The following is a 27,467-nucleotide window of genomic DNA, read 5'->3' on the forward strand; positions in this document are numbered from 1 at the left end:
GAGTGCTGGAACTGGAAGTATCTGCTTGGGAAGACATCTTTCCCTAGACTTCAGACAAGCACGCATCTCCAGTGCCAACTAGTTTGGTATCAAAGCATTGTTATGAGCAGGAGATATTAAAGTTAGCTTGGATAAGAATTTCCTTCCATTTATTGCCACCACACATCTGTTCATGCAGCACAGGAGCCAAGAGGAGAAGGAAACACAAGGTTGCACAGAGGGGAAAGTTTGTGAAAGTCCACCTCCCAGACTTTAGATTGCTCCCCTATTATAGGCACTGGCACTTGAGACATTTAAATCTTCACCAAATGCTACAGGAGTAATTGCATAATAAGGAATACTGCTGCCCTGGCAGGGAGATGGACTGGATAACTTAATAGGTCTTTTGTATCTCTCACTTCTCTGATCCCGCTGAGTTCTGTAGCTATTATTAAAGACATTTTTTAAGGTATTTTAATTTACTTCTCTAAATGGATTTCTATTCATTCACTCCCACCAAGTGAATGTTGTCAGGGACATTAGCAGCATGATAAAATAGCTGTAGTTTCATGCTGGTTTTAATGTGTTACATACATAAGGAAAGTCATTAGCTCTTACCCTTTAATATACCCTCTTTACTGCTGCGTAACTGTTTATCACTCAAAAGTGCCAGGCACAAACTATGCCCTTCCTTTATTAATCAATATACATTTGTGCAAGGCTGCAATGAAAAGGAATAACATTCAGTTATTTCGAGCACAGATTGTACTGCAGGAGCTCAAAAGCCGGTCCCTGACATTTTCATCCACCCTGAATATTCCCAGAAGTGGCTCTTCTTCGTATTTTGCACAAGTCTTCCAATTACAGGTAAACTCGTGGCAAGGTGGAGATTTATTTCCTAAGCACTGAGTGGCAGCTTTCCCTCTCCTTTGTAATAACTGTTCTAGAACATCATTAGCAGCCTGCAACACGATACAAATTGAACCCAGACCAGCAAATTAATGATGCTCAGAAGTAGGGCATCAATTCTGGAAGCAGAGCAACTCATTTTTAAATAAATGTTTTCATATGGTTAGCCTAGTTTGGAGAATAAGAGCCATCTGTATTATTTTTATGAATACTCTGTCTGCTTGGAGGCCTGTTCAGTCTGAGAACCCCAAGATTAAAAGTGCTTGTATGTGAAAAAACTTTATTGCTGGAGAGGAAGAACATATATGAAGGAGAGATGCCCCTGGGCAGACCAAGATGCAAAACAACCTGAATGAACAGAAGGGAACAGAATAGGACTGAACCCCAAAAAGAAGACACTGTGCCTCTGGATTTATGTTGCACACATGGACACCAATGTGAAGACATATTCAGGCTCAGCATAAATGTGATATAAATTCATCAAGTAATAAAAACAGGAGCGTGAGACTGAAAGGAACAAAATGGCCAAATAAATATATAAAATATATTTAAAAGCCAGAAATATTGGCTTTAACGGGTAACCAAGGATGAGCTTGAGAGGTCATTCCACCAATGTTACATAACCATTTGTCAGACTCTGGGACAAATGTCAAAAAAGCCTCATTTGTTGGGCTAAATTACATCACAGAGCATCATGACCATTGTCACCAGAAGGTTTCTAGAAGGTAATGTCCAATACAGAGTGAGTCCCAGAAGGCAGAAATGGCTCAAATATCACATAAGAGCACTACATTTCATGTTTCTGTTCACTGAGCCTCTTATTCTTCATTAATCAACAACAATCAATAAGATAACTGGGAATAATGATTGGGAACTCTGTATTTTTGAATATGTTCTCAAATACTCACACAGGCCACCTACCAGTAATGAACTTGAGATGGATTTCTTCAACTCAGCAGCTACATTTTTGCTAAAACCCTTACTATTCTAGTTTCAGGGAGAACTTGTTGCCTCGTGCAACGCAGCCTGAGCATGCAGGCCTGGGCATTACCATTGACAGCTGTGATTGATGGGCTGCATCAACAGCCATTGGCTCCTGGAGAGCTACCCTCAAGTTGGAGCTATTGGATTCAGCTAAGGTTGAATTTCATTTTAAAGTGGGGAAAAAAAAGTCTTTTTAAGGGGAATTTACACCACAGTGCACTCAAACAAAGAACGTCACAAAGGATTAGAGGACGACCACTTGGTTTCATGGCAAATTTTAACTTTCCTCATTTAGAGTGGGTGAAATCATAACCTTTTCCATATTCTCTCTAGAACTGACCAGTGCTGAAATGGATTTACATAGAGAAATGATTTCTGCCTGGCTCGGTGGTTAGGAAACCAAAAAGAAGGAGTAAAAGATTTCTCTTCTATTCAATCAGCAGAAGGACTCAGACTTGGATATCCTACTGTGGCTTAATCAATGGACTATCCTGACCAAGAGATGCTGGACTCTTCAGGCCCTACTTCCTTTGCTTTTTTGAATTTCAACCAAATATATCGATGTTATGGGATGGGTAAATCAGAAATCAGCAAAAAAAATGTCTTCCAAACACCTCCAGACAAAACTGTAGTGGAGCTGACATCTTCAGCGGAGAGCTTCCCATACTCATCATTCCAGGTACAGTTTAGTAACTATTCCAGGTACAACTTAGCAACTGAAAAGCAGAACTACTATGAATTGAGTTGCATTGTATTCAAGGTAAAAACACACAGACATGCATATACACACACAGAAAAGAAAATCAAAACATCCTCAGCCTTGTGAAATCTTGGTTTCCTAAAACTTCAACATCTGTGAATAGCTTAAGTAGTTGGAAACTACAATAGGATCAGTTTTATCTTCACATGCTAAAGCTTCATCCATTCATTTATTCTCCTTGTTTATGTTTCTGCATCTACTCTTGGGGCATTGATCTGACTACGTAAGGGAGACTCAGCGTGCCCTGGGTGCCTCTCAGGGGCCCAAAAGGGGAGATAAAGCATGAAGTGCTCTGCCCGAAGAGCATAGAGAGGGCAAAACTCTTATGTTGCACTTGACAGCATCACTTGTGATTTGTTCAATAAATTAAGTCTTGTGCTCTACACATCAAAGACTAAAGAGATCACAGTTCTGTCCCTGGATGTCTCCAAAGGATTATTTTGAAACTCCTCACGCATGGAGACTGAGAGCAGATCACTCAAAGTATCTGACAGTTTGTATTAACATCACATTAATCAAAAGTGAGTGACCACACAAAAACCCTGGTGATTCAGGTCTGACAAACCCTTCTGCTCAAGAGATGGGAAAAAAGACAACGTTAGCCTTTGATTCATGCAAACAGAAACAGTGATTGCAATGAGGCTTAGTGTAAAATTTGGGCAGGGTGAAAAATTTAAGCATTATTGAAGCACCGTTTCAATAATGGGTTGGGTTCCTTCCAACTCAAATGACTGTATGAAGGGTTGACTGTACCAGGGTAAGACAGCATGAAGAAATGGGATCACTTGAATACCTGCAGAGAATCTCAAATAGACGGAGCACAGGCACACACACACACAAACCATCCTGTCCTCATGGAGAGTGATGGAAAAGGAATAGCTTTGGTAGAGCTCCACTTAACACCTTCCAACATAAAACAGCGTCTGGACAGGGGCTGAGCCCTGCAATAAATATTTGTGCTAGGAACCAGATGTGCTGTTTGCTCGCAGTGTAAAGTCAAACATTGTGTTTGAGAAATGCTCCAGCAGATAAACCCTGAATTACACACATGTCAGGGGAAGTCTTATTTCCTCCACCTTTGTCCTCTTCCTTTCACAACCACAATACACATGATGACAAAACCTCAGCTACACTGCTGTGGTATTTTATCGTGATCTGCCCAGAGACCTGTGCTTAAATCTAAAACAACAAACTCAACTCAGAGAAGCAAAGAAGTGTTCCACTGTAGTTCAGTTTCCCACAGTACGCAATGAATATTTCTATTCCTCCGGGCTCCCTGCAAGAAGCAAAATGAATTAAATGAACTACTCAGTAGCTCAATAACTCACAGAATCATTTGAGTTGGAAGAGAAGCTTAAAAGTCATCTAGTCCAACTGCCCTGCAATGAACAGGGACATCTACAGATCAGTCAGGTTGCTCAAAGCCCCATCCAGACTCAGCTTGAGTGTCTCCAAAGATGGGATATCCACCACCTCTCTGGACAACATGTTCCAATGCCTTACCACCCTTATTGTAAAAAAAGCTCTCTGCTTATAACTCAGGATTTTCATCACAGTAAAGATACACAAAGCTCTCCATGGCCACAAAATCCTGCTTCCAAAACATGGTTAGAAGGGCAGTGAAAAAGTCCTCACCTTTCCCTTCAGATTCCATTCCAGAAGGAGAAAAAAACCACAAACAACAAATGGGGAAATGAAAGACCCACTGGGTCATCTCATTATGAGAGACGTCTAATAACAGTGGTGATACCATTGTTCAATTGCCAGCCAGAGCGGGCAGAGCAGTAATGAGCAGCCTCACTCAGCAAATGGTCTAGATGATACTATAGATCTTCTCTTCCCATCTCTAACTTGTGTATCATTTCCTGACAGTCCCATCTCCCCTTCTGAGCAGATGGCTCCCTACAGTACATCTTTAAGAGACCTCCCAGGCATTTATGGATGGCAGAGAATGAGCATTTTGTTTTATCACTTGCTCATACATTATTTTCCCCATGCTAATGACAGGCAAGTTATTGTCCTGTGAATAAATCCATTTAGGCCTTGCAATGTTGGCTGCAAGTGAGAAGGAGAGGGAGCAGAGGAAGCCAAACTTGGCACCAACAGAGCACAGATACAGTCATCCACAAAACATTCATCTATTAACCAAACAGCAGCATTTCCAAACTCAGCAGGGTCACAGTGGAGCCCTGCTGGGAAACAGAAATTAGCTCCGAATGGAGATAATTTGTCTCTCGAATGTTGTCATATTTGCAAGATCTCTCTGGCAATGCCATGCTGCTGCAAGGAGCGATATCCCTGACAAGGGAACCAGAGGAAATGCAGGCTCTATTAGGAAGCCAGGTGGCACTCATGATTGCTCGTGTACCATCCTTTCTGCCTTTGGGAGTGGTGTTTGGAATGCAGAGAGAGTGGGGAAGAAATCTGTCTGTGACATCAAGATGTTGTAGAAATTAATGGCCGCAGATCCGCCTCACATCCCCATAGGATGAGCAAATTAAAGCACTCCAATTAGCTGCTGGATTGGTTTTTTTCCCTTCCATTCCAACGCAGGAGAAATATTTTTCTTCTTATCTGGTCAAAGCCATTGAGGCCTTGTGTGATGTGGAGCGCAGCATCAGTGGAGCTGAAGCACCTGAAACATTTTGGGAAAGGAATGGCTTTTCCTTTGAGACATTTCATTTGATGTAAAATCAGTAGGACACTGAAGCACAATAGCAGGGAGTTTGTATAGGGCAGGAATCAGTGGGCCTGTGACCAGGCAAAAAAGATGAGAAATCAGTCCCTTCCAGCCCCAACCATTCTATGATTAAGTCCCTTCCAACCCCAACCATTCTATGATAACATGAAATGTGGAAAAGTGTTTCTGCAACATCATGCCGTGCTGCTTTTATGCATCCTTCATCCAAGAAGCACAAAGCAAGCTGATGAATGTGGCTATGGAATCTTTCTGAATGGAATTTCTGAGAACACAGAGCACAGAAATGTTAAAGGGTTTGAAGGCCCCTTGGAAGCAGTGTGAGAAAATAGTAATCATAGTTTTATTCTCTAAATAGAATCATTGCCTGTTGCTGTAGACCACCGTATCCGGAATCATATTATTAGAACCATTGGAATGATCTGATAGAATCACAGAATGGCCTGGGTTGAAAAGGACCACAATGATCATCCAGTTTCAACCCTCCTGCTATTTTCAGGGTCACCAACCACCAGACCAGGCTGCCCAGAGCCACATCCAGCCTGGCCTTGAATGCCTGCAGGGATGGGGCATCCACAACCTCCTTGGGCGACATGTTAGACAAATGTTCAGATCAATCTTGAGTAGTTCAGCTATTGGGAAAATCAAGCATTCCTTATCAATGAAAGCCCTACTAATTTATTTTTTGAGAAAGAATATGGAAATTATTTACAATAAGCCTGACTTCCTTTAAAAAACCTTCCACTTCCCAGCAGAAAAGCTGAGTGCCTCTGAGCAGACCCATCTGTAGATGCCTCCAAACTACTTAGACCAGTGTGGCCCAAAGTGAAAAGCAGTAAAGCTCAGGTGGACCAAATTCAGTAGCCTATATGAACACTGGCTATCAGTTATGCTAAAAAGCAGAAGGATGGTAGAGCACTAAAGAAACACTACTTTGAAGACAGGCATAGCCTGTCTCTGAGAAGTAATTACACGACGCTGTGCATCTGATGGCAAAGACCAGGACTTTGTGACCCTTCCAAATCCAGCCTGGAGGAAAAAACATCAGACCTATTTGCACAACTTGCTGAACTCCAACAACTGGCAATTCAAAGCTGAAACAAGCGAATAGTTTTTATTCTATGTGTAATGAGAGTGTGATTAGATTTGGCAACAGGAGGTATCAGCAAGGCACATGTTTCAATGGGGCCGGCCGTTTACACACCTATCAAGGCAATCCAGAGCTGTCAGACTTAATGTGATTTGGGAAGAACATTGCACGCAGCATGGGGGGATAGAGCTGAACTATTAGAGACCACGAAGAAACCTAATGAATAGGGAAGATTCTCCTTGATTTGTTTTTTTCTTTCTTTCTTCTCTTTTTTTCCTTTCCCCAGCAGACTCAATAGTCAACTCTTGTTGACCATTTCAATATGGAAAAGAAGAATGGCTAAGTCTCCTCATGGTTCCCAAATTACTACCTCTATGAGAGACTAACCAGATGCCAAGTCCATAGATCTGAGGCTGATGATGAGTGAGGAGGAGGACACCAATCTGACCACCCCCAAAATGGGATATACAACCCTGATTTCTGAGGAGCTGTGTCCTGCTCCCATCAGTGCACAGGGCAGCATGGATCTTACCAAAATCTTCATGGCCTGAGAAAGTCATGGACTAAAATCATTCAGCTGAAAAACACAACCTCGAGGCATCTCACCTACTTGTGAATCTGTACCTAAATCTTCACAGAATTCAGATAAACTGATATCTAGGTTATGTCTGCTGGAAATTATCAGGTGAAAACTAGAGCTTTTCAGCAACTGATTCGCAGGCAGTTCTGATATCCTCACCTTTCCAGCAACAGCATTCAAACGGAGGGGGCAGATGGCTAGGGGCAGGAACTCATTCAGCCATATAATTTTAATTTGCTGCCACATGTTTAGAAGATGCTGGCCCAATCTGCACTGTCATAACCAACCATGAATGTTAACACTCACGGCAAGTAATACAAGAGGTTATAAAGACCCCTTTTCTTTTTCCTGAATAAAGCTAGAATGGTGGAAAATATGAGAAGCTCTCCTGCCTGTGAGATTACATTGGGCAGAAACCAATGGTGGGAAATACACCTGAATCAACTATGCTACCTAAAAGAGTAAGAAAAAAAGGGAGAAAAAATACAGAGGTATCGATACAATAGACTTAGAGCTTGCTTTAACCTTTCTCATCACCTCACTTCAGCAGGGGACACCAGGCCAGTCAGATGGGTGGGTGATTTTATACTAGGGCAAAGAGATGGCTCATCTGCTCCAACCAGCCAGAGCATGTCTCTGTGTCCCCTAAAGTCCTCCTGAACACTTTTCCTTCACATCTGGAGACTCCTCAAGTGATATTGGGGCTACCTTGGAGATAAGAGGCTGCCCTACTCAAATTGGGACCACCTGGCTGTTCCTTCTTTCATGCTATTTGAGCTATGAGGCACAGTAACAAACATACTTGGCAAATGCAGACAAAATCCACATCAAACGCCTTTTTTTTGTTGTTGCTGTTGTTTGTTTGTTTGTAACCAAATCAGAAGCACGGAAAGCAAAATATTACCTCATCTCACACAGTGTTTCCAGTTTCATGAAATGTTTTCAAACAGCTGCGCAGAAATTTCATCTGCATGTTAATAAATACATTAAAAATAATCACTCGGAACAACACCATTCTGAAAGCGCAGCTCTGTAATTCTGTGGTTACACAAAATGTAGCCACATTAACTACAATGCATTCAATCTTCTTTTTCTGACATGGTTGACTTAAATGTGAAGGATCTATAAGAGACGTGGAAATCTCATTATCCCTACGTTAAATGAATACGGATGCAAGCACTACTTATGGATATGTTTTGGGCAAACGTTTGCTTGGCTTGTAGTGCCTGACTCATTCACCTTCATCTGCTAACACACCTTACCCCTGAGCTACAGATCCTCAATCACTTGAGTCTTGAGCAGTTCCAGTAGATACTGACTTAAGTATTGAAGCCTTGCATCTTCCCTACCTCCCTCTTTGCAAGGTACAAGCACCAACGAGCCACCAGACAGCATATTTTGCTGGTGGATTTTTAGAATTGCTATTTTATGACTCCTCAAAGTAGATGTCATGGTATTAGAAAGTTTCTTATTGCTTGAAGCAATTTTTTTTGCTTCTTTTTTTTGGCAAGCCCTCAACATTCAGGCTTTTGAGCCATCCCTGGAAACCTCCTTATTGTAGGGAAAACTCAAATGGACAATTACAAACTGGGCTGCAATCCATCATTTACAGAAATACATAATCCCTTCTACTCTCTCCTTTAACCTCAAATCTCACTCTTCAAATCTTTCACCTCCATTTCAGGAACTGTGTAGACCCACGGCCATCACTCTATAATATCTTGATGCTGGTGACACATGAAGCTGCTCATGAATGCTGGGCACGTGGACAAATCCATATGTTTGCGTCCACAGACTCCCCCTCAACTAAGTAAAATCCCAGAATAAACTCTGAATAAAGGAACTGAGGGTTTCACCCTGTGCTGTGACCCTGTGTATATTGCACACAACCGATTTATAACAGTCAACCAAGAAAAATGCTGCCAATCCATTTCCAGCAAAGGACGTAAAAAGGTTTAGAAGAAAGGATGTTTTCATTGACCAGTTTCCGTTGGCCTTCCCTAAATACTTCCACCATCCATTTAATAATTTGCCCAGCCAAGGATATCTACTTTAGAAGACAGCAGAAAAGGTAACGGAGCATTTTTTTATTGCAATGAACTGGAAACATAAACACGTTTTAAATGTTCACACATTTCGTTCTTCCAGCAGTTTACTGAAATTGGTTGGAAAGCAATTACAGTATTCAAGTTTCTCTGCTCTTTCTGTTTTCATTTTCCTTTCATAAGAGAGCGGTACACAACAATAAATGAGGAAGGATGCTGGAGGCTTCGCGTGATTCCAAATTGATAGGAAAGCAAAGAGACAGCAGACATAGAATCATACAGTTCTGATTGAAGATCAGATCATAAATGTGGAAAATACTTTTAATTGTGACACGACTGATATTTTTGTCGTAATAAAGATGCTTAAAACGGACAACTCTTAAATGCAAATGCCTTTTTATGCGATTAAATGAAAAGTAATTTGGGGGCGTGAACTAATGCTCATTATAAATGATCTTTATGCTTAATTATTGCAATGATATGGCTGCAGCAAGCAGCTGTGGACTTAATTGTTGTCTGACACGAGGTGGGAGGAGAGTCACAGAAAAGATCTTGGATGGCCTAAGTTATGTTCCGGAGCAGATGCTCTCATCAAAAGTCAACCAGCATAAGGCTGTCAGCTCCCACATAACGTCCTTCTGCATTCATATCCACCTCTGGAAATTTTCCTCTATTATTCCCCTTGGCCTCTTCAACTGTGGATATGAAATCTCCAAAACTAAAGACTTAATAGCAGTTGTCCCAACATTCTGCCACATTTTCTTTTCCCTTCTAAGACTTGGTCTACATGGTCTAACTCCATGAAACCACAAGGGGCCATCAGAATATCAACCAAAAGAAAATCAGCTCCTTTTTTATTTCCCAGCAACGGATGCAACTCAAAGTCAGCACCTTGAATTGGATGTCAGAAAAAAATAAGCAAACAAGTTGATTTTGACCCATGCTTGTATGACAAACAGAGCTGTCAAGCTGCTCTGTAAATACCTGCTCCTTGCCTCTGCTAACATGAACTTTTCAACTGGCTGTTTCTGAGTCTCCTTTTATTTCTCTATCCAGTCCAGTAAATGCTATCTCACAATGTGGACCCAAAGCTGAGTTTTTGAAGTCTCTTAGAAGTACTGAATATGCAAAAACATATCAATGGTGGGGATGGGAATGGAGCAGTTTCCTAAGCCAGAGATGCTCTGGTAAAAACCACTCATCTTGATCAATCATTTATCTCCCAACAGAATGGTTTCAGGACTTTTTAGACTTCCCATGCATGGCAAATCCCCCCACTGGCTAACCAAGCCATCCTAACCTTATATTCAATTTCTTGAAGCAAGAAATGATGTAACTAAAAGAAGCTGAGTGGGGAGTGATAATGATCTATAGATAACCTTTAATTATTGCAATGCTACAGGTTACAACCAGCCTCTGGGGCTATAGAGGAGGAAAAGAGGAAGGGAAGAGGCAATGATATGTACCACCACCTGCAAAAGTGAGCTGTACAGTACTGAACTGGAATTGGTGGCTGAGGTTGGTGTGGATATACTGCTTTGTGGAGACAGACTGGACTTATTTCCTTGAGGCCAATCTATGCCTTCAAGAGCTGTTTTATTATTAAGAGCAAAGCAAAGGTGCAAAGGGAATAAACCTGGAAGCAAAATGTAAAGTCTGCCGAGGAGCTTGTTTTTCACAATCACAAGGAGATGTCATTATTTCATTACATCAATTTCAACACTTGCTCATCTATTAGGAGAAAAACATTTAAAATAATTTTCCTCATCAGAGGGAAAACAACCTCTCTTATTACCTGAAGATGGATCAGAGTAAAATGATACAAGGTGGAAACATACTTTGACAGAGAAAAGCCAAGTTGATAGCCCTACAAAAACAACAAAAAGGGATTTTGGGGAACAGCCTGGAAGAAAGGCACGTGGCATGAAAGTGACTCAAAGATTAAGCTCAATCTCCCATAAATATTGTACATACAAAAATCATAAAATACATAAATGAACACAAGCACCAAACCTGATAGAGTTCAAGAAGCGTTTATACGATGCCACCAGACATTGAGTTTATTGTTTAGGTGGCCTGGTGTGAAGCTGGGAGTTGGACCTGATGATCTTTGTGTCTCTTCCAACTGGGAATATTCTCTGATTCAATGTGTATTTTAAACCATTTTTGGAGAGTTTTGTGCCACAGCAGATCTGGCATCATTGTGTGAGCTGCGCCAAACACTTTTCCTTACTAATTCAAGTATAAAAAGAGTAAGAGCACTAACTTAGAGAGCTACACATCAGCCATGAATTTGTGCTTTCTTGGCTCCATTAGGGCTATTTCTTTCTATTTCTTTTCTTTTTAATGCTGATGCAAACATGTTAGTCTGAGACCAACATTCAGAAAAAAAAGAATCAAAGGTGCTGATAAATGCCTTCCTCTCTTTAAGGCTGTACTGTGATGATAAATGCCTTCCTCTCTTTAAGGCTGTACTGTGATGATAAATGCCTTCCTCTCTTTAAGGCTGTATTGTTTAATGCTTGAGAGCTCTCATAACCATTATATATATATAAAAAAAAGAGTTTATTTGCAAAGCTCACATCTTTCCAGACACCCAAACAGTTGTGCTTGAGCATACCAACTCCCATGTTAAGCTCCTTGCATTAGCTCACTATCAAATCAACATTTTGATTTGAAAAGTCTTTCCCTCTTGTTCAAAACTTTCTGACTCTTCTTTACATCTCCAGTGCTATGGCTGTGGTGAATTATCAATGTAAAAATTAGCAGGAGTACTTATTCTTCTTCACTTGATACCTGACTTGACAGACAGCAGCTTTTCTGGCCACTTTTCAGCCCAGCTGTGAAAAGCAATGCTGAATACAATTAAGAGATGCTCATGCTGTATTACCAGTTTGAGGCCATGATGCAGGAACTTCAATATGCATTTATGAACACGCAGGCAATTCATTTCAATTAAACAAGATTTTGTTGGCTTGACAAACCATGCAAGTGTTGCCAAATTACTTCTAAGAACCTAGAAGACCAAGTAAGCCCTGATATCCTCCAGCTATTTATTGATTTACATTCAACAGTGGGTAGATCCTGCTTGCCTAAGCCCATTTGTCACAGATATTCTTCCCTCATCTAACAGCACGTTCTTGCTTTTAAAGCTTAGAGTCACAGAATCACAGAATGGTTTGGGTTGGAAGAGACTTTAAAATTCAGTGAGCTCCAAGCCCTGCTGTGGGCTGGTTGCCTCCTGCCAGGTCAGGCTGCCCACAGCCCCATCAAACCTGACCTTGAATGCCTCCAGGGTTGGGGAATCAGCTGTTCATCTTAACCTCAGTAGTTATGCAGATGATCCAGAGGAAGGGCTAAAAGTCTTTATCATTATGGGCCAGAAGCATTTGGCGCTGCACAGAGCAGGGGCACAACAGTAATATAATGTGGTCCACTATCTGAAGGGGCTGTGATAATTAGGAAGCCATGGGCATGCTCACGGCTCTGTTGGTCACTATGGTGACCTCGTGGTTATTCAGAAAATCAAAGAACAGCCTGGAAGGTTAGAAGGGACCCCCAAGGATCACTGAGTCCAACTCCTGGCTCCACACGGGACCACTCCAAATCCAAACCCTATGTCTGAGAGCTGCATCCAAATGCTCTTTAGACTTCATAGGGCTGGAAAGCATCTCAAAGGTCATCAGCGTCTGGATAGAGAGCTAGGAGATATGGCTTAGTGGTTTTCTGTAGGTATGGTAAAGGAAGGATGATTGGATGATCTTGTAGGTCCTTTCCAGCCTTGTGATTCTATGATTCCATGATTCTATGGTTCCAACCCCCAGAGAAACACTACTTGAAGTGATTTTGAGACAAATGAGTAGAAAGCAGGTAATTCCATCTAAGCAATGAAGCAGGCAAACCAAAATGACTTTGTTAGTTAAGGGTGAATAGGTTTCCTGTGTCACAGGTGGAAATATCACAGTGGCTGGAAAGAGAATAGGAAACTGCTATGGAAATCTGAGATTGTGCTGTTTCCAGCAAAGTGCAATGGAAAACAAGAGAGCAGGAATTAAATACGACATGCTGTGTTAATACAGAAAAAAAAACGGTGTTCAACCTGTCACCAATCTGCCCTTAAAATAGTTTCTGACACAGCTCTTCAAGGAGAAATTATACAGTCAAGCAGAGAAATCTCAGCTTTTTTTGCTAGCAGCCTTTCACAACAAGCAGAGCTCCCTTGGTGGCTAGAATGTTTGGTTTGCTTCATGTTCAAGCCTGTTTTTCTTTTAATTATATGCAACTCAAGAGGTTATCGAGGCTGATGCTATTCATGCAAGCAGGAGTTGCATGCAGCCGAATGGTCGTATCTTCCCTGTCCTTTTATGTTTAAAATGACTGACTGCAGAAATAATTTAGAGTTAATGGGATAGATCTCATCTCTCTTGTGCTGGAAAACTATCCTGTGTAACACCATTGACTTCAAGGTCAGCCAAGATCAGAATTTGGGATGCCATCTTCACAAATTTAATGTTTTCAATTTTCTCTTGTCTTTACCTTTTCCGGCAGCTATAATTAGCACTTAATTAATTAAAATAGAACACAGGCCGTGGTAGAGCTCTCCTATAGCATTGTATCATTCTGCTCTACTCTCACTCCATGTATGAGTTGTCTTAACAGACACATGAGGTCTCTGCATGCTTTAATTAGAAGAGCCATACCTCATGTTTCCAGCTCTCCATCAAGCCCTGGGTCAGGCCCACAATATTCACAACTGGGGTTGCATAACATGGCAGCACCCAAGAACTTCACTGAGCTCCAATATGGGTTCATCCCATGTGCAATGCAAGGGAAGAGCTTTCACCTTCTATAGGGTGAAGCTGATGCAAGTAAACACGTGAAATCAATTAATTAATTATATAATTAATACACAGCACTAAAGCAGACCATTAGAATCATAGAATCATAGAATTACCCTGGTTAGAAAAGATCTTGAAGATCATCAAGTCCAACTGCAGCCTAACCAGTACCCTAACTCTAAAAACCCTCCACTAAATCATATTCCTGAGCACCACATCCAAACGGCTCTTAAACACATCCAGGGATGGCGATTCAACTACTTCCCTGGGGAGCCTATTCCAGTACTTAACTACTCTTTCTATAAAGAAGTTCTTCCTAACATCCAACCTAAACTTGCCCTGGCGCAACTTGAGGCCATAAGAAGAAAAGCAAGAAAAGTTACCATTCTGCTTTGTGAGTGTGTGCAAAACTCCATGAGTTTTTTTTTTTTTTTTTTTTTTACAACATTAAGGATTACTGTCTATTTACAGATTACCACCTTCTCTCACTTCTTTCAGATGTGAGTCACAGCGCTATTAACCTCTAAACTGATAGCGAAGTTTACACACCCCTCAAGAGCCCTTCTCTCTGCTAAGGGAGGGGAGAGGGGGAACCCATGTGCAAGAAGGAAAGCTCTGATCACAGCATCCGTGCACTTGTTTTTTGGTTTTCAGCTCTTCTGTTGACAAGACCCTTCCTTCAAAAATCACAGCTCCTTCTCTGCAGTCCTCCCACTGAAAGGGATTTGTCAAGGAGGGGTGGCCCTGACAAAGAAAGATAGCTTCTTTACCTTTCCTTTTTAACAATGGATTAATCTCTCTTTTGTTCTCCACGAGAACGAGGTGTCATATTTCAAAATGCACTTTTAAAACAGGTATAATTAAAGCTCGGCAAAAAGGAGGAGGGAGGCAGAGAAATTAGCAGTAAAAATGGTAATAAAGGCATTTTAGAGACGGCATGAGCTGGAAGGTACTTCATCCCACCCCACTGCTGCACAGCTACAATTACAATCCATTGCAAGGAAAAAAAAAAAGTAATTATAAAAACCAACTTTTCTTCAAAAAATAAGCACGTTGGAAAAAGATTACTCCTTTGAACATCCAAGCTCTTCAAAAAGAGGATGAATTAGTGCTGACAACTCAATAAAGTAGCCATCAATTATTTAAAACGCCGTGGCTCTTCTCATACAGCACTTCTGATTAGGAAAACATTTCAAAAACGAGAAATTAAGAGTTATTCTTCCCAAGTGAAATGGACTCAGGCTTCAATTGCAGGGAAGAAGAAAAAGAATGTGACTTTCAATGAGCCCAACAAGAATGCAGGAAAGTTCTATTCTCTGGAAGTCAACTATAGAGTGCATTGCTTGGGTCTGTGTTACAGTCTGTTTTGGGATTCACAAAGCAAATCAAGCAAAGAGATGGGAGAAAATACGCACTGTTGTGATGGAGAGACACAACCTCAGGCTAATAGGTGCAGACACAGTCAAGAAAATCACCCTGAATTCCAGCACTGTCAAGTTTAGAAAAGCAAGTAAAGAAACTTCCTTATTGAAAAGATAGTTAAGAATGAGAATCATACAGTCATAGAATGGCCTGGGTTGAAAAGGACCACAATGATCATCCAGTTCCAACCCCCTCTGCTGTGTGCAGGGTCACCAACCACCAGACCAGGCTGCCCAGAGCCACATCCAGCCTGGCCTTGAATGCCTGCAGGGATGGGGCACCCACAGCCTCCTTGGGCAACCTGTTCCAGTGCGTCACTGTGAAAAACTTACTCCTAATCTCTAACCTAAACCTCCCCTGTTTCAGCTTAAAACCCCCTTGATTTATCATTATCAACCCATGTAATCAGTCAGTCCCCCTCCTGTTTATACACTCCCTTCAAGTAGTGGGAGGCCACTTCCTAGAGCCTTCTCTTCTCCAAGCTAAACAATCCCAGTACCCACAATCTTTCTTCATTGGAGAGGTGCTCCAGCCCTCTCAATCTTAGAGGGCTGTTGGCCTCAGAGTGGTACATTTCTTATTTATAAGCATAGTTCACCAGACGTTGCCTTATATACTTACAGGCGGATACTAAGAGCCTTCTGGACACTGCAGATATGGTCATCAATCACAGAAACAACCCTAGAAATGTTCAAATGCTGATTTAAGGTGATGAAATACAGTGGAAGAAAGGTAGCTGGAGGGAGAAATGGAAAGCTGGGTGAAGCAGAGCTTTTGTGGTTGCAGTTTCTGAGCCTTAACACCCAATTTTGGAAGCACCCCTGCGTCAATGAGGTCAACTCTACCTCCTGCTATGGATGCTATGGGCTTAATGAGGTTATGAACAAGAAATGAACAGTTTAAGGACTAAACAAACAGGAGTGCAGCCAAGCCCAATGGCTTCTCCTCTGGACATAAAGATAAGGGGCTGTTTCTTGACACCAGCAATGTGGGCTCAGCCATGTGAGGGAAAATGAGGAGTGTAGAAGCTTCTCTGCATCCCACTGATGGCAGCAAAACTGATGCACTAGGTATTTTGCAGGCATTCACAAGTACTATGCCGGTGTATATCCCATAATCTTCAATTACTGCACACTCCTGTTGACTTCTGGCCAAGCAGAAATGGTTGTATGTATGTGCGATGAGTGCAGGATTTAAAATTAAAATCCTATCAGAAGGAATTGAAAAAGGCAGACAATGCACAGTTCCTCCCATTGCCCTGTGAAGAACATTAATTCAAGAGCAAAAGAAATGTGATAAAAACCCTTATGGTACATCTATGGAGACAGGATTAATCCAGAAAGTGCACAGGGAATTGCAATGACACAGACAGGATATGCTAGTGAGATGTCAATCCTTGAGGCCAAGAAGATAATGCCACCTATCTCTTTTTTTAACTCTCTTTTTGTTTTCTGTTGTTTCCAGCATGATAGAATTGGAGTACACTTCTCTTTCCACTTTGGCTGGAGTCCCACTTATCAAACTAATGTCCAGAAAAAATAACAAACAGAAAGACATAGAAAATTCACAGTGGCAAATTCAACCTCTCTTTGCAACCAGGGTAACCCTGAGGTCCCACAGCCCTTTCTGCTTCCTCTGAGAAGTTGATCTCCATGGAGTCACATTGGCCACGCAGCGATCCATCTCTCCCTTGGCTGCTTGCACTACGCAGACCAAAAACTGAGGATGCCTTTGATGGCTGGTAAAGTCAAATATATCTCCAAAAAAAAGCAGCTCTTGTAAGATCAGATTGACAGAGTGCTAATGCGGTTCAGTCCCTGTCAGCATATGTGTCAGAAACCATTACTTCTCTCCTGCTTGTCCACCAAAAAATCCTGCTGCAGAAAGATCAAAAGAGACAGCAGTCGCTCTATCCCTTCCAACCTGCCCTGAAAACACAAAGCTTGACCCCCTTCCAGATGGGTTTCTCACTACCAGCAGCTCAGGAGGTTGAGTTTTTCCAACCTGTTGCTGCCAGTTTCAAAGATGTTCAGAGCAATGGTTATTGCTTTTGTTCAAATCCAGAGCTTAAGGCTAGAAATACAGCTTTCCCAGCCTGGGTCATCTAAAATAACCTAGCAGAGACAACCCTAAGCAAGAGAAGCTAATGGCATGAATTCAATCATTTTCAAGTATTGGACCACAGGAATGATGTTGGGTCACATTAGCCAGACAGCCTTTGAATAGCAAGCTTTACCAATTAAATTCTCGAAAAAACATTTAAGATTTACTGATGAAAAGCACAATGTAATTGCTGAGAGACAAGACTGGATGATCTCTTTTTATTAACTGGTCTGTTTTTCCCATAAGATCTTTTGATTAGACTCATTGATACAGCTGCTATACAGGCACTTTTATCTCTAGCACTGACAAGACCATTGTAGCTAAACTGACCCTAGTAGCACAAACGGAGAGGTACACTTTCATAACACAGCAATTTAAACCAGACATCACATGTACCAATATATAACCACAGGCAGTGGTTGAGTGAAGGATGTAATGTGGACACTGGATTATTTCATCTGCTTCATATTTAATGTAGCTCTGACAAACAGAATTATAGAAAGGAGTTAGAAGTCCATCTTCTTTTCAGGGACTCCACCACCGTCTTGGGCAGCCCATTCCAGCTCCTGATCACTCTTTCAGAGTTGTTTTTCCTACCAACCAACCTGAATCTCCCCTGGTGCAACTTGAATCCATTCTCCCCTAGTCCTATCACTAGTTATATAGCCAAGATCAGCTTGGTGTTGAGTCTCATGAACCATGAAAGATACAGTATACTGCCCCACGTTCAGCCATGAATATACAGGCATTACATGGATTCTGGACAACTCCAACGCAACACTGCACCTGCCAATGGAAGAGACAACCACAGATTGCAGGTATTAATGACAGGCCATAGAGATCTCACATCACAGAATCATAGAATAACACTCAGCTTAGGTTGGAAGGGTGCTCCAGCCCTCCGACCATCTTAGTGGCCCTCCTCTGGACCCTCTCCAACAGCTCCCAAATATGCAACTGCTTCCTTTGGGTCCAATGTGGTGCTGCCATAGAATGCTTTGTGCAAGATGACTTTGCTCTTCCAGTTCTGGAGAGGAAGAAAATAATTCTGCCTGCAAGGAACACTGCTCCAATATGTCTACGTGCAACTTAAAGCCATCTCCTGCCTAGGCTTTACATTCAGTAAATGTTAAGCTTGCTTTTTAAAATAAATTGAAGCACTGCCATAACGGTTTGCCTAAAGCTAGCAATTGCTTTTATATAACTCACAGCTTCATGATCAGCCTCAGTGGAGAACTTACACATCTGAATATGACTTACAAGGGAGCCTCATAAAGCCTTCCCCAAAAGGCAGTAACTACTCTAAACGTTTCCCCCAGAGGAAGAATAATTTAAAGATATATTTAAAGGAACAGGGAGACTCAGACTCCCACGGAGAGATAATTTCCTCTATCAATTCGAAGTGAAAAAGAAGATTCGTGACATGGGTTCAGCTGGCAATGCTGCTGTCGACTTGGTCCGTCTTCACAGAGATGAAGACACCTGCAAAGCATAATTTCAGACACTAAGTTGCTGAAAACCAGTTGAAACACAAGGACCAGATCTTTATCGCCACACTTGTCCTCGAATAGGAAAAATCCTATTGATCAGCCAGGCTTAATGCCTTTTGATTGCTGGAAGCCAGACTAAAAAGACAGCTAATTTGTTTACACTAATAAATAATAACACCCACTTGCTATCAAAGCATGCGCTCATCTCTCCTGGTGAGCCATTTAAATGCCACTCACTGCAACCATTCTTCTTCTTAACACCCAGTAATGTGACAGGGAGAAAACATGCCGAGGCCACCAGCAATGCTTCCTTGGAAAGACACAAGTGAATGACTTGTGTGCGGGGGTAAGCGGTGTTAGCAACGGAGTAATTAGCTCCAGCGAGTAATTATCCTGCAAACAGCTGCATGCTCTGACTTCTGAAGGAGTTTTTCACTTGATTTTCAGCCACTGGAGCTTTGCCAGAATACCATCACGCCTGTCATCTACATAAGTCTGCTATAATAAACAGCAGCCGCACTTGTGCTTTAAGGGAAAATCCTGCCCTGCTGCTGGAAAGATGGAAGCCACATGCGCTTCACATTGGAAATGGGGTGATGCATCTTCAAGGCCACCATTCGTAGTGACCACCTGGCTGGAAAGATTGATCACGCTGACATGAAACATACAAGAGTAAAGCTATAGGAAGCTGTCGAGCTGCCTGCAGCCTAATTTAGTATTGATTTAAGCAATTACAGCATAAAGTTTAACGTGGAATAATTCTGAAACAAATTAGTTTCACGGTTATTCAGTCACTCTGAGTAAAAGGAGAGGAATTTACAATATTTCACATTTACGGCTGGGAGAATGGAAACAAGACCATCCTCGTTAAATGCACTATTTATAATGGGCAGCTGCAATCTTTTCCTAGCATAATCTTTAAAGAACTGGATTTGTCTGAGGATATGGTGGCATAAGATACTAGAAAACCTCTCATCTGAAAGCTAATTCAGGTCAAACACGTACTGATAGTTATCACCAAGAAGTTATTATCACCCTGTGCGGTGGGAGCTGATAAACGCTTGAGTCGTGTTCACATCACAGCTGTGGCTCCTGCTGCAGGCACTTCAGAAAGATCTTCAGGATAGAAAGGAGTGGTTGAACCATGAACCCGTCCATGGATGACACAAGGGAGGAGAAAAAAGCAACACAGCTCAGGGAGAGAGGTGCAAGGATGGTTCACACCACACACCCGGATTTCTTTATATCTGTGATTTGGGCATCTATGATCTCCGGGCAGCCTGGTCTGGTGGTTGGTAACCCTGCTCGTGGCAGGGGGGTTGAAACTAGATGATCTTTTGAGGACCTTTTCAACACAGCCCATTCTATGATTCTATGCTGTGATGAGGGCAAAGATTCCAGACTCCAGCGCTGTCAGTATAAGAACGAGCCTTCTCCTTTTAATGCAAAATCAATACAATTATTTTAGGGAGCTATCTGGCTGATTTGGTTCAAAGAGGCAGCCATTTTTCTTCCCTTGCACAAAATTACCCTTCTGTAATGCTGGGAACAGGCAGACCTTCTGACCATGTACGCTCCAACCAAGAATAATTCCAGTTCGTAATGATTTCCATCCATCATGAGAAATAAATTACAGGGGCTGGATAGGAAAATCCCAAGCCATTCTATCTCTTCAACCCCAAACGAACTTTAAGAAAATGCTTTGCTATTATATAATGCATTTTCATGGCTCCCAACAAGTCACAGTACACAGAAATACGTTACTACGTTAAGAATCCATAACAAATTGGTAAGGTTAACAACCTCCATGGTCCTGCTCCAAAGCTTGTGTGTTAATGTTCCTGTAAAACATTTTCAGCTCTCAGTAAGGTCAGCTGCCTGTGCAGGCTGAGTTCAGGCTCTCATTCGCTTTAATTCCCAGAAGAGAAAACAAAAGGAAAGCAAACAACACACAATGCCACACCATATACTTAATTATTTCCAGATCCCTCAACATGAACCTTAAACAACATCCTCAACGGAGCCCTCGAAATGAAACAGTAGAGTTCTGCTATTAATTGTAACTCAGAGTTTCAATCTTCAGACACTTTTCCTGTTGTGGAAGCCAGAACGACACTAAAACTTACTTTTTTTTCCTACCCTTCTCCAAAAAAATCAAAGTTTGGAAGATTTCTACGCATGCTGCCGATTTGGCCTATTTCTCTTCTCCAGAGTACTCACAATGTTGAGGAATTACTGGCAAATAACTGCAAAACAAGGGCACATTTTGTAGTTTCTTCCCCACTCTCTGCTATTATTGCTCAACCAATGCACTCAAGTTCATCTATAAAACTCCTTCTGTTCTCATTAAAGTTGTTTTCAATACTCAGCTGCTGTTTCATAACCGCTCCTGCTGTGGTTCTGCTATAACATCTCATACCTGATTGGCAATACTTCAGCAGTGCCAAGGGAGGAAAAAAAACAAATGTCATCAACTCCAGCTTAAAAGAGGGCTCAATGTGAGATACCCAGCCATAAAGTGCTCTTGGGGCCATGCCCTGTTCTCAGCTTACTCTGTGTATGTTCAGTGAAACCATTTTTATGTTGGTAATTATTTACAAAGAGCTTTATTCCTCCACTCCTTAGTCCTGATAGAGAGGTTTCAGACAAGGTCATTAAAGCTCCGTCTTGGCACAAATGTAGTCCAGGGAAGTTGTGCTCTCCAAAACTTCATTTTAACTCATGGAGATTTTCTAAACCATGTATAGAAGGCTTTGCCCCCCTTCTAAGGAGCCCATTCTCTTCTAAAGGCTTGGAATTTCATTTTGCTTTGCCACTGAAATAAAACATCCCATACCCAAACCCAAAGCATCCAGATAGGTGCAGCTTTAGTAACCATTAATACATGCTGAAACCCCATCAGCTTCTCCCAAATAACGATGAGAACAGTAAATGCTATTAGCATGCATCATCAAAATATACACGCATTTTTAGAGACATAAACTAAGGTTGAAAGAAGCCATAAAAACCTTGGGAGATGCACATTACTTCCAAAGAACTTTGCAAACATTATTCATTCCCGAAGAGACGATTTTATAGATAAGAGGGAATTATTTAAAAGGATTAAAAGAGCTTGACCCTAATCACAGCAAGAGGCTGTTAATTCATTCCTTTCAGTCCCATGCAACAAGTATAATATCTGGATGTTTTTCTCAGGCTTCTGAACTGTCCCATTACCCATGTAGTTAGGATGAGATGCGTGTTTATTGCTATTATCACCGCTTCACATCAGAGCTTTAAGAAGCTGTTTCATAAGAGACTTCTCACAGAAATACTCTTAACTTCAAAGCCAAATCTCTCATATCTCTCTTATCTGGCTGAGGTAGCAAATACAGCTGCCTTGCTGTGACAGCACCACGTGAATCACAAACACACTGCACTAGGGAGGTAAAACATCTCATATCTTCTCCTCCTTGGGAGTTTGGCACATGTCTGTAGTCCAACTGCATCACTCTATGATTTGCAAGCACTCCTAGAACTTCTAAGGGAGACGTGCATCATCAAAACCCTTGAAAATTAGCTTTTACAGTAGGGCTTTAATTTGTCATCATAGTGGCTACCGGGTGCTTTAATAACTGGTATGTGTCAGGCAAGACATAAAGATGCGATTAGTTGCTTATTTGGGATATTTAGCAAAAGGGACATACCCACTCTAAGAGAAGCTGCTGGCAGCTCACCCAGTTCCTACCTGCAGAAGAGGCCGCTGCACACCCAGGACCTTCATGGTATCCGCATTAGCCAATATCTTCAGGGGGTCAGATGCCTTTGTGACTCCTTCGATTTCTTTATTGATCTCAGCCAGTACCTGATTGAGGAAGATGTTCTTGATGTACATGGTGAGGAACTCACGGAGAGGACATTGTTTGGTTGGGCCAAGCTCCATGGCGTGCTCTATCTCCTTGATGAATCTGGAAAACAAAGCATTGAATGGAGTTAAACCATGCAGTGAAATGCGTGACGGTTGTTATTTGTGATTCCTACAGTCAAAAGCCAAGCACCAGTAACGGGGAAGAGAAGACAGACTATGACGTGAAGTGTGAAGAGCAGAAAAGATTTATAGGGTGGCCTTCAAAAAAACATAAAATGCCAACAGATGGTGAGACAGACTTGATGGCTAGAGAAGGAGAACAGACAATATGGGGAACTGGTGAGAATCCACAACCCAAGCACAATTTCCATTCATCTGCCCCAAAAAAATGACTGATTTTGCACTACTTGAGACATACTGGAAAGACCTTTTCTTTTAAACAAAATCAGGATGTCATAAATCACTTTGAGAAGGCAAACTTCTGGGGTTGGCCACTTGATTCATACTGGTTAATTCCCCACCTTTAAAAATGAATAGACGCATTTAATAGCTCAAACTCTACAGATACCATAAAACAAACAAACAATGGCATAAGTGCTGATATCATACTGCATTATGCATGTCTGTATTATGCTATATATTTATTACGTGTTATTGTTTCATTCTAGGATCCCATTCCCCTGTATGCAGAATGACATACCAATTCTGGGAATATTTTAGCACAGAATGTTTGCCATCTCCTCATGCAAAATATCTTCCTCTCAGTGGTGCCATCTGTTTACCAGTTAGGAGTTTCTTCTAGAAACTACCTCGTCATTTCTTTCATTTACATTCGAGGCAACAAAATTAGTCTTCCTTTCAAATTTGTATATATTTACATAATTAGGTGTTGAATAGCAGGGTCATAATGGACTGAGATGTTCTATCTTACAGAGAGAAATATGGAAGGTATTTGCATTGCCCTTCCCATCACTGCATGCAGGTGCCTTGCACTCTTTCAAATCTTAATTCCTGGATGAGCTGGAATTGTTTTTCTCTTTGTTTTATAGATCAGGAATAGAAGCAAGTGTTTGAATCTGGATCCCCCAACACACACAGCAACTCAGAACACCGCCATTTCTTCACTAGGAAAGATTTTCCTTTGGCAATTAATGCATATTTCAGCATTTCCAGACTAGTGAGCATTTACAAGGGATAAATTTGCACTAACCACTTTTTCCCCACACACTTCAGTGAGGTCTGCAGACCCACAACTTCCTACCTCCTCGTTCAGCAATCCAAGAGGAGGCAGCTTCCTTTCAGAGCTCCTGTCAATTTCAGTAGCATCATTTCCTTCAAATCCAAACAATTTCCTCCCTAATGCCCCTGCAGCATTGACTCAATCAGAGTGGAGTGACGCATTTGGGATGATGCAACTGTTGCTTCTGCAGAGGGAACCGTTTGCACTAAGTCTGAAAAGTGCTTCTCTAAAGAGACACACTGCACAGGGAGAAGTGCAAAGGATGGCAGCTTTACTCCCCAGCTTTCATGGATCGATAGCGTGAACAGGCTTTATCAAAGAGGGAAACTGCAGAGTCATCTGGGAAGAGAGCACAGAGACCACCACTGAGCTTATCTCTGAAATAACAGATTTAATGTCACCAGCTCCAAGTGGCAACCACTGATGCCCTTAAGAGAACGCTGTCAAGGTTGATGGAATCTCATTCAACTCACTCACTGACTGCATCTGTCCACATCTGCTAACAAATCTTCAATGTTCTCCCATTTTTTTAAAAGCCTCATTTACACAGTGCTCGTGATGGGTAGAACTCACTAAAAACAAAGTGAATTAGCTCTTATAATACCTGCAGCCTGCAGCCACATACCATTATCTCTCTTTCAGATGGGAAAGGGGAGAGAAAGCAACTTGATCCTTTCTGTTTATAAGGGAGGATGCTATGAGAAAGAGTGGAGACTCTTCAGCAGGGTCTGTTGTGATAGGACAAGGGGAAATGGTTTCAAGCTAAGAGAGGGGAGATTTAGACTGGGTATAAGGAAGAAGGTTTTTGCAATAATGACAGTGAGGCACTAGAACAGGTTGCTCAGAGATGTGTTGGATGCCTCATTCCTGGAGACACTCAAGGTCAGGATGGCTGGGGTTCTGAGCACCTGGTACGGCTGCAGTTGCTCCTGTTCACAGCAAGGCGTTGGATGAGATAATCTTTAAGGTCTTTTCCAACTCACATTATTCCATGAATTTCAGCTTTGAGTGAAATGAAAGGAACAGCACTCAATTCTATAACCCAGCACGTGCTTAAAAATGGCTGGACTAACAGAAACACTGGAAAACTTTCAGAATGACAATGTCCCCATACAAACTAGAAGAGCTCAGATTTGCTGATCTACAATCAACTCCTTATCAGGCAATGGTGTGATGGCGTTTCCAAGTGTTTCCCACAGCAGAAACTAAATTGCTTGTGTGAGGCCACAGGAAAGGTCAGTGCTAGCAAAAGGTGTAATCAAGAATGTTGGACTCCTTGTACCCAGCATTAATCACCATCTCAGGCCTCCCCTAAAGACCCACGGTTCAATCTCTAGCAAACTTCATCTTCATTAGAGAACTGAATTCTGGTGGTTCACGTGTTCCAACAGGCTTTAACTTCTTGGCATAAATAAGACAACAGCAGTTCATTTAATACCGGTAAGGATCCAGAGGATACCCTTATTTTACTTGATACAAACCATAAAGTAATCACAGATTAGGAGAAGGCTGTTAGATAGCAATGACTCTGTGAGAGGGATTTTATGAGTGTTCAGCAACACTTGTGATAAAGAACAAATGGTCAAGAGCTTAAGAAAGCAGATTTAAACTTGATAGCAGGGAAAAGTTATTAAGAATGAAACTGTGCATGGTGTGGAGGACAAGAGGATATGGATGAGTGACCTTCGGCTTGAATGTTCAAGGATAGCTTGATTAAACGATAATGGTAATGAAAAACAGATAATTTCTGAAGTCTTCATTTAATCAAAGGATCTCTACTGGAGGAAATGGAAGTAGAGAAAAGGTAAAGAAAAATGTAGTATGGATGTCAGAGCTACCCTTACAGTAGGGAGCTGTGCTAAAAGTTCAGAAACATCACGCTAAAGTGGTACAGCCTAAGAGAAGGAGGACTGGGGTTTAATTTGCTATATGCTGAAGTCCAAGGCTGACCTGTCCTCACCACGTCTTCACCAGGCAGAAGTCCTAACTGCTGGAGGTCCCAGCATCTGATCAGCAATTGTAGAACTCCGGGAAGCAGTTGTGCAGCTCAACCTTCATCTCAGAAATGGGAAAAGCCCTTTGAACACACTACCATGGTGGCCAAGCAAGCATCACAAGGCTTTATATATAAATGCAGCAAGAATCCTCTGGCCACATTACACTGCAACACTGATACACTGCGCATGTTCTGTACCAACAGGAATACTCAGAATGTCGTTAGAAATAAACTAAACTAATAGAAAATATTCATTTCATGCATGTCTTAGGAGAATTAAGAATGCAAAGTCAAACACTGAAGAGTTTAGTAAAGAAAGGATTGGAGTTGCTTCTGTCACCTTAATTTGCCTGCTGTGCACAACGCCATAGAATAATTATTAATTAGACAAAAGCACACCATTGCTCTTTTCAGCACATTTTGGTCTTGTCTGAGGACAAAGACTTGGTTCAAAACAAACCGCAAGGGAAGGAAGGCCTCAGCTCAGGAGCAGGCACCTTTCCAAAGTCCTTGTCCTTAGCTCAGTCCTCTTGCTGGGCAGAACAGTGCCCACAAGGGGCTTCACCCGTTACAAACCAGAAGCCTTTCACAAAGCTGTGAGCACTGCAGTTCTTCAAAGCTGTGTAACTGAGTCAATTTCTTTGATGTATTTTCAGAGAAATGGCAAAAAGGCACAACCTTAACACAACAGTTCTTACTGAGAACTGTGAAGATGCAAATTCTCAGCCTGAAGATCTTCCAAAGAAGAGGTCACTGGAATTTGCTAACACGTGCAATGTGTTTCTTCTTCTCCTCCTCAAAAAGAGTATTTTAGATAATTTTCTAAAGATAAATCTAGCCCCAGTTGGCAATTCAGTTTTATAAATAAGAAGCATTGGGTGGCATGAAAGACCTAACAGATATCCTCTGTTCTCTGCTTTGAAGACACGTTCGTGGTCACGCACTGTACTATTCATTTTAATTTATGGTTAACTTATTCTAACAAAAGTCCGTCTTTATACACAGTAAATATGTTTAACATTCATCTAGGAGAAATATTACAGAAGTCCTCACCAAAAATGTTCCCATTTTACTCATACCCACATAACTATTAAGACATCAGAAGGGCAATTTGACCCATGGCTATCCCACAGATTAACATTTATGTCTGTGTGTGAAGCAGTATATGTGAACAGAAATTACATTTTGGTCAATGATAGAGTATGTAAAAATAAGGACAGTGAAAACCTGTAGGTACATCTGGACACTTCATGCATGAATAGTTCTTCAAATGGGTATTGGACATACATGTGTATGCATAAGCCCCAGTAATCCAAATTTTCATAGCTATGGTGAAAGGCTGCATCATATCAGCCTTTTATCCTGTACTATTTTCTTTTTACTCTCTGAAAAGAGAAATCTGAGATACGGCTCACTGTAAAAATAGGCCATAAAGAAGGCCTTGGAGGAACAGTTTTGATTCACATCCCATTTGCTTTGATTATTC

General features: G+C 41.5%; 1 protein-coding gene across 1 annotated transcript in view; it reads right to left on the bottom strand.

The window, feature by feature from the left end:
* Nucleotides 1-27,467, bottom strand: part of EXOC4 (exocyst complex component 4) — a 375,161-nt gene that overhangs the window by 67,280 nt on the left and 280,414 nt on the right. Inside the window, exon 11 of the mRNA XM_032448867.2 lies at nt 22,626-22,845. Within this exon, the coding sequence (XP_032304758.2) occupies nt 22,626-22,845 (220 nt within the window). The remainder of the gene's footprint in view (nt 1-22,625; nt 22,846-27,467) is intronic.

The sequence above is a fragment of the Coturnix japonica genome, chromosome 1 (genome assembly GCF_054131305.1).
Source record: "Coturnix japonica strain WE chromosome 1, WE-NBRP24, whole genome shotgun sequence".
Classification (NCBI taxonomy): Eukaryota; Metazoa; Chordata; class Aves; order Galliformes; family Phasianidae; genus Coturnix; species Coturnix japonica.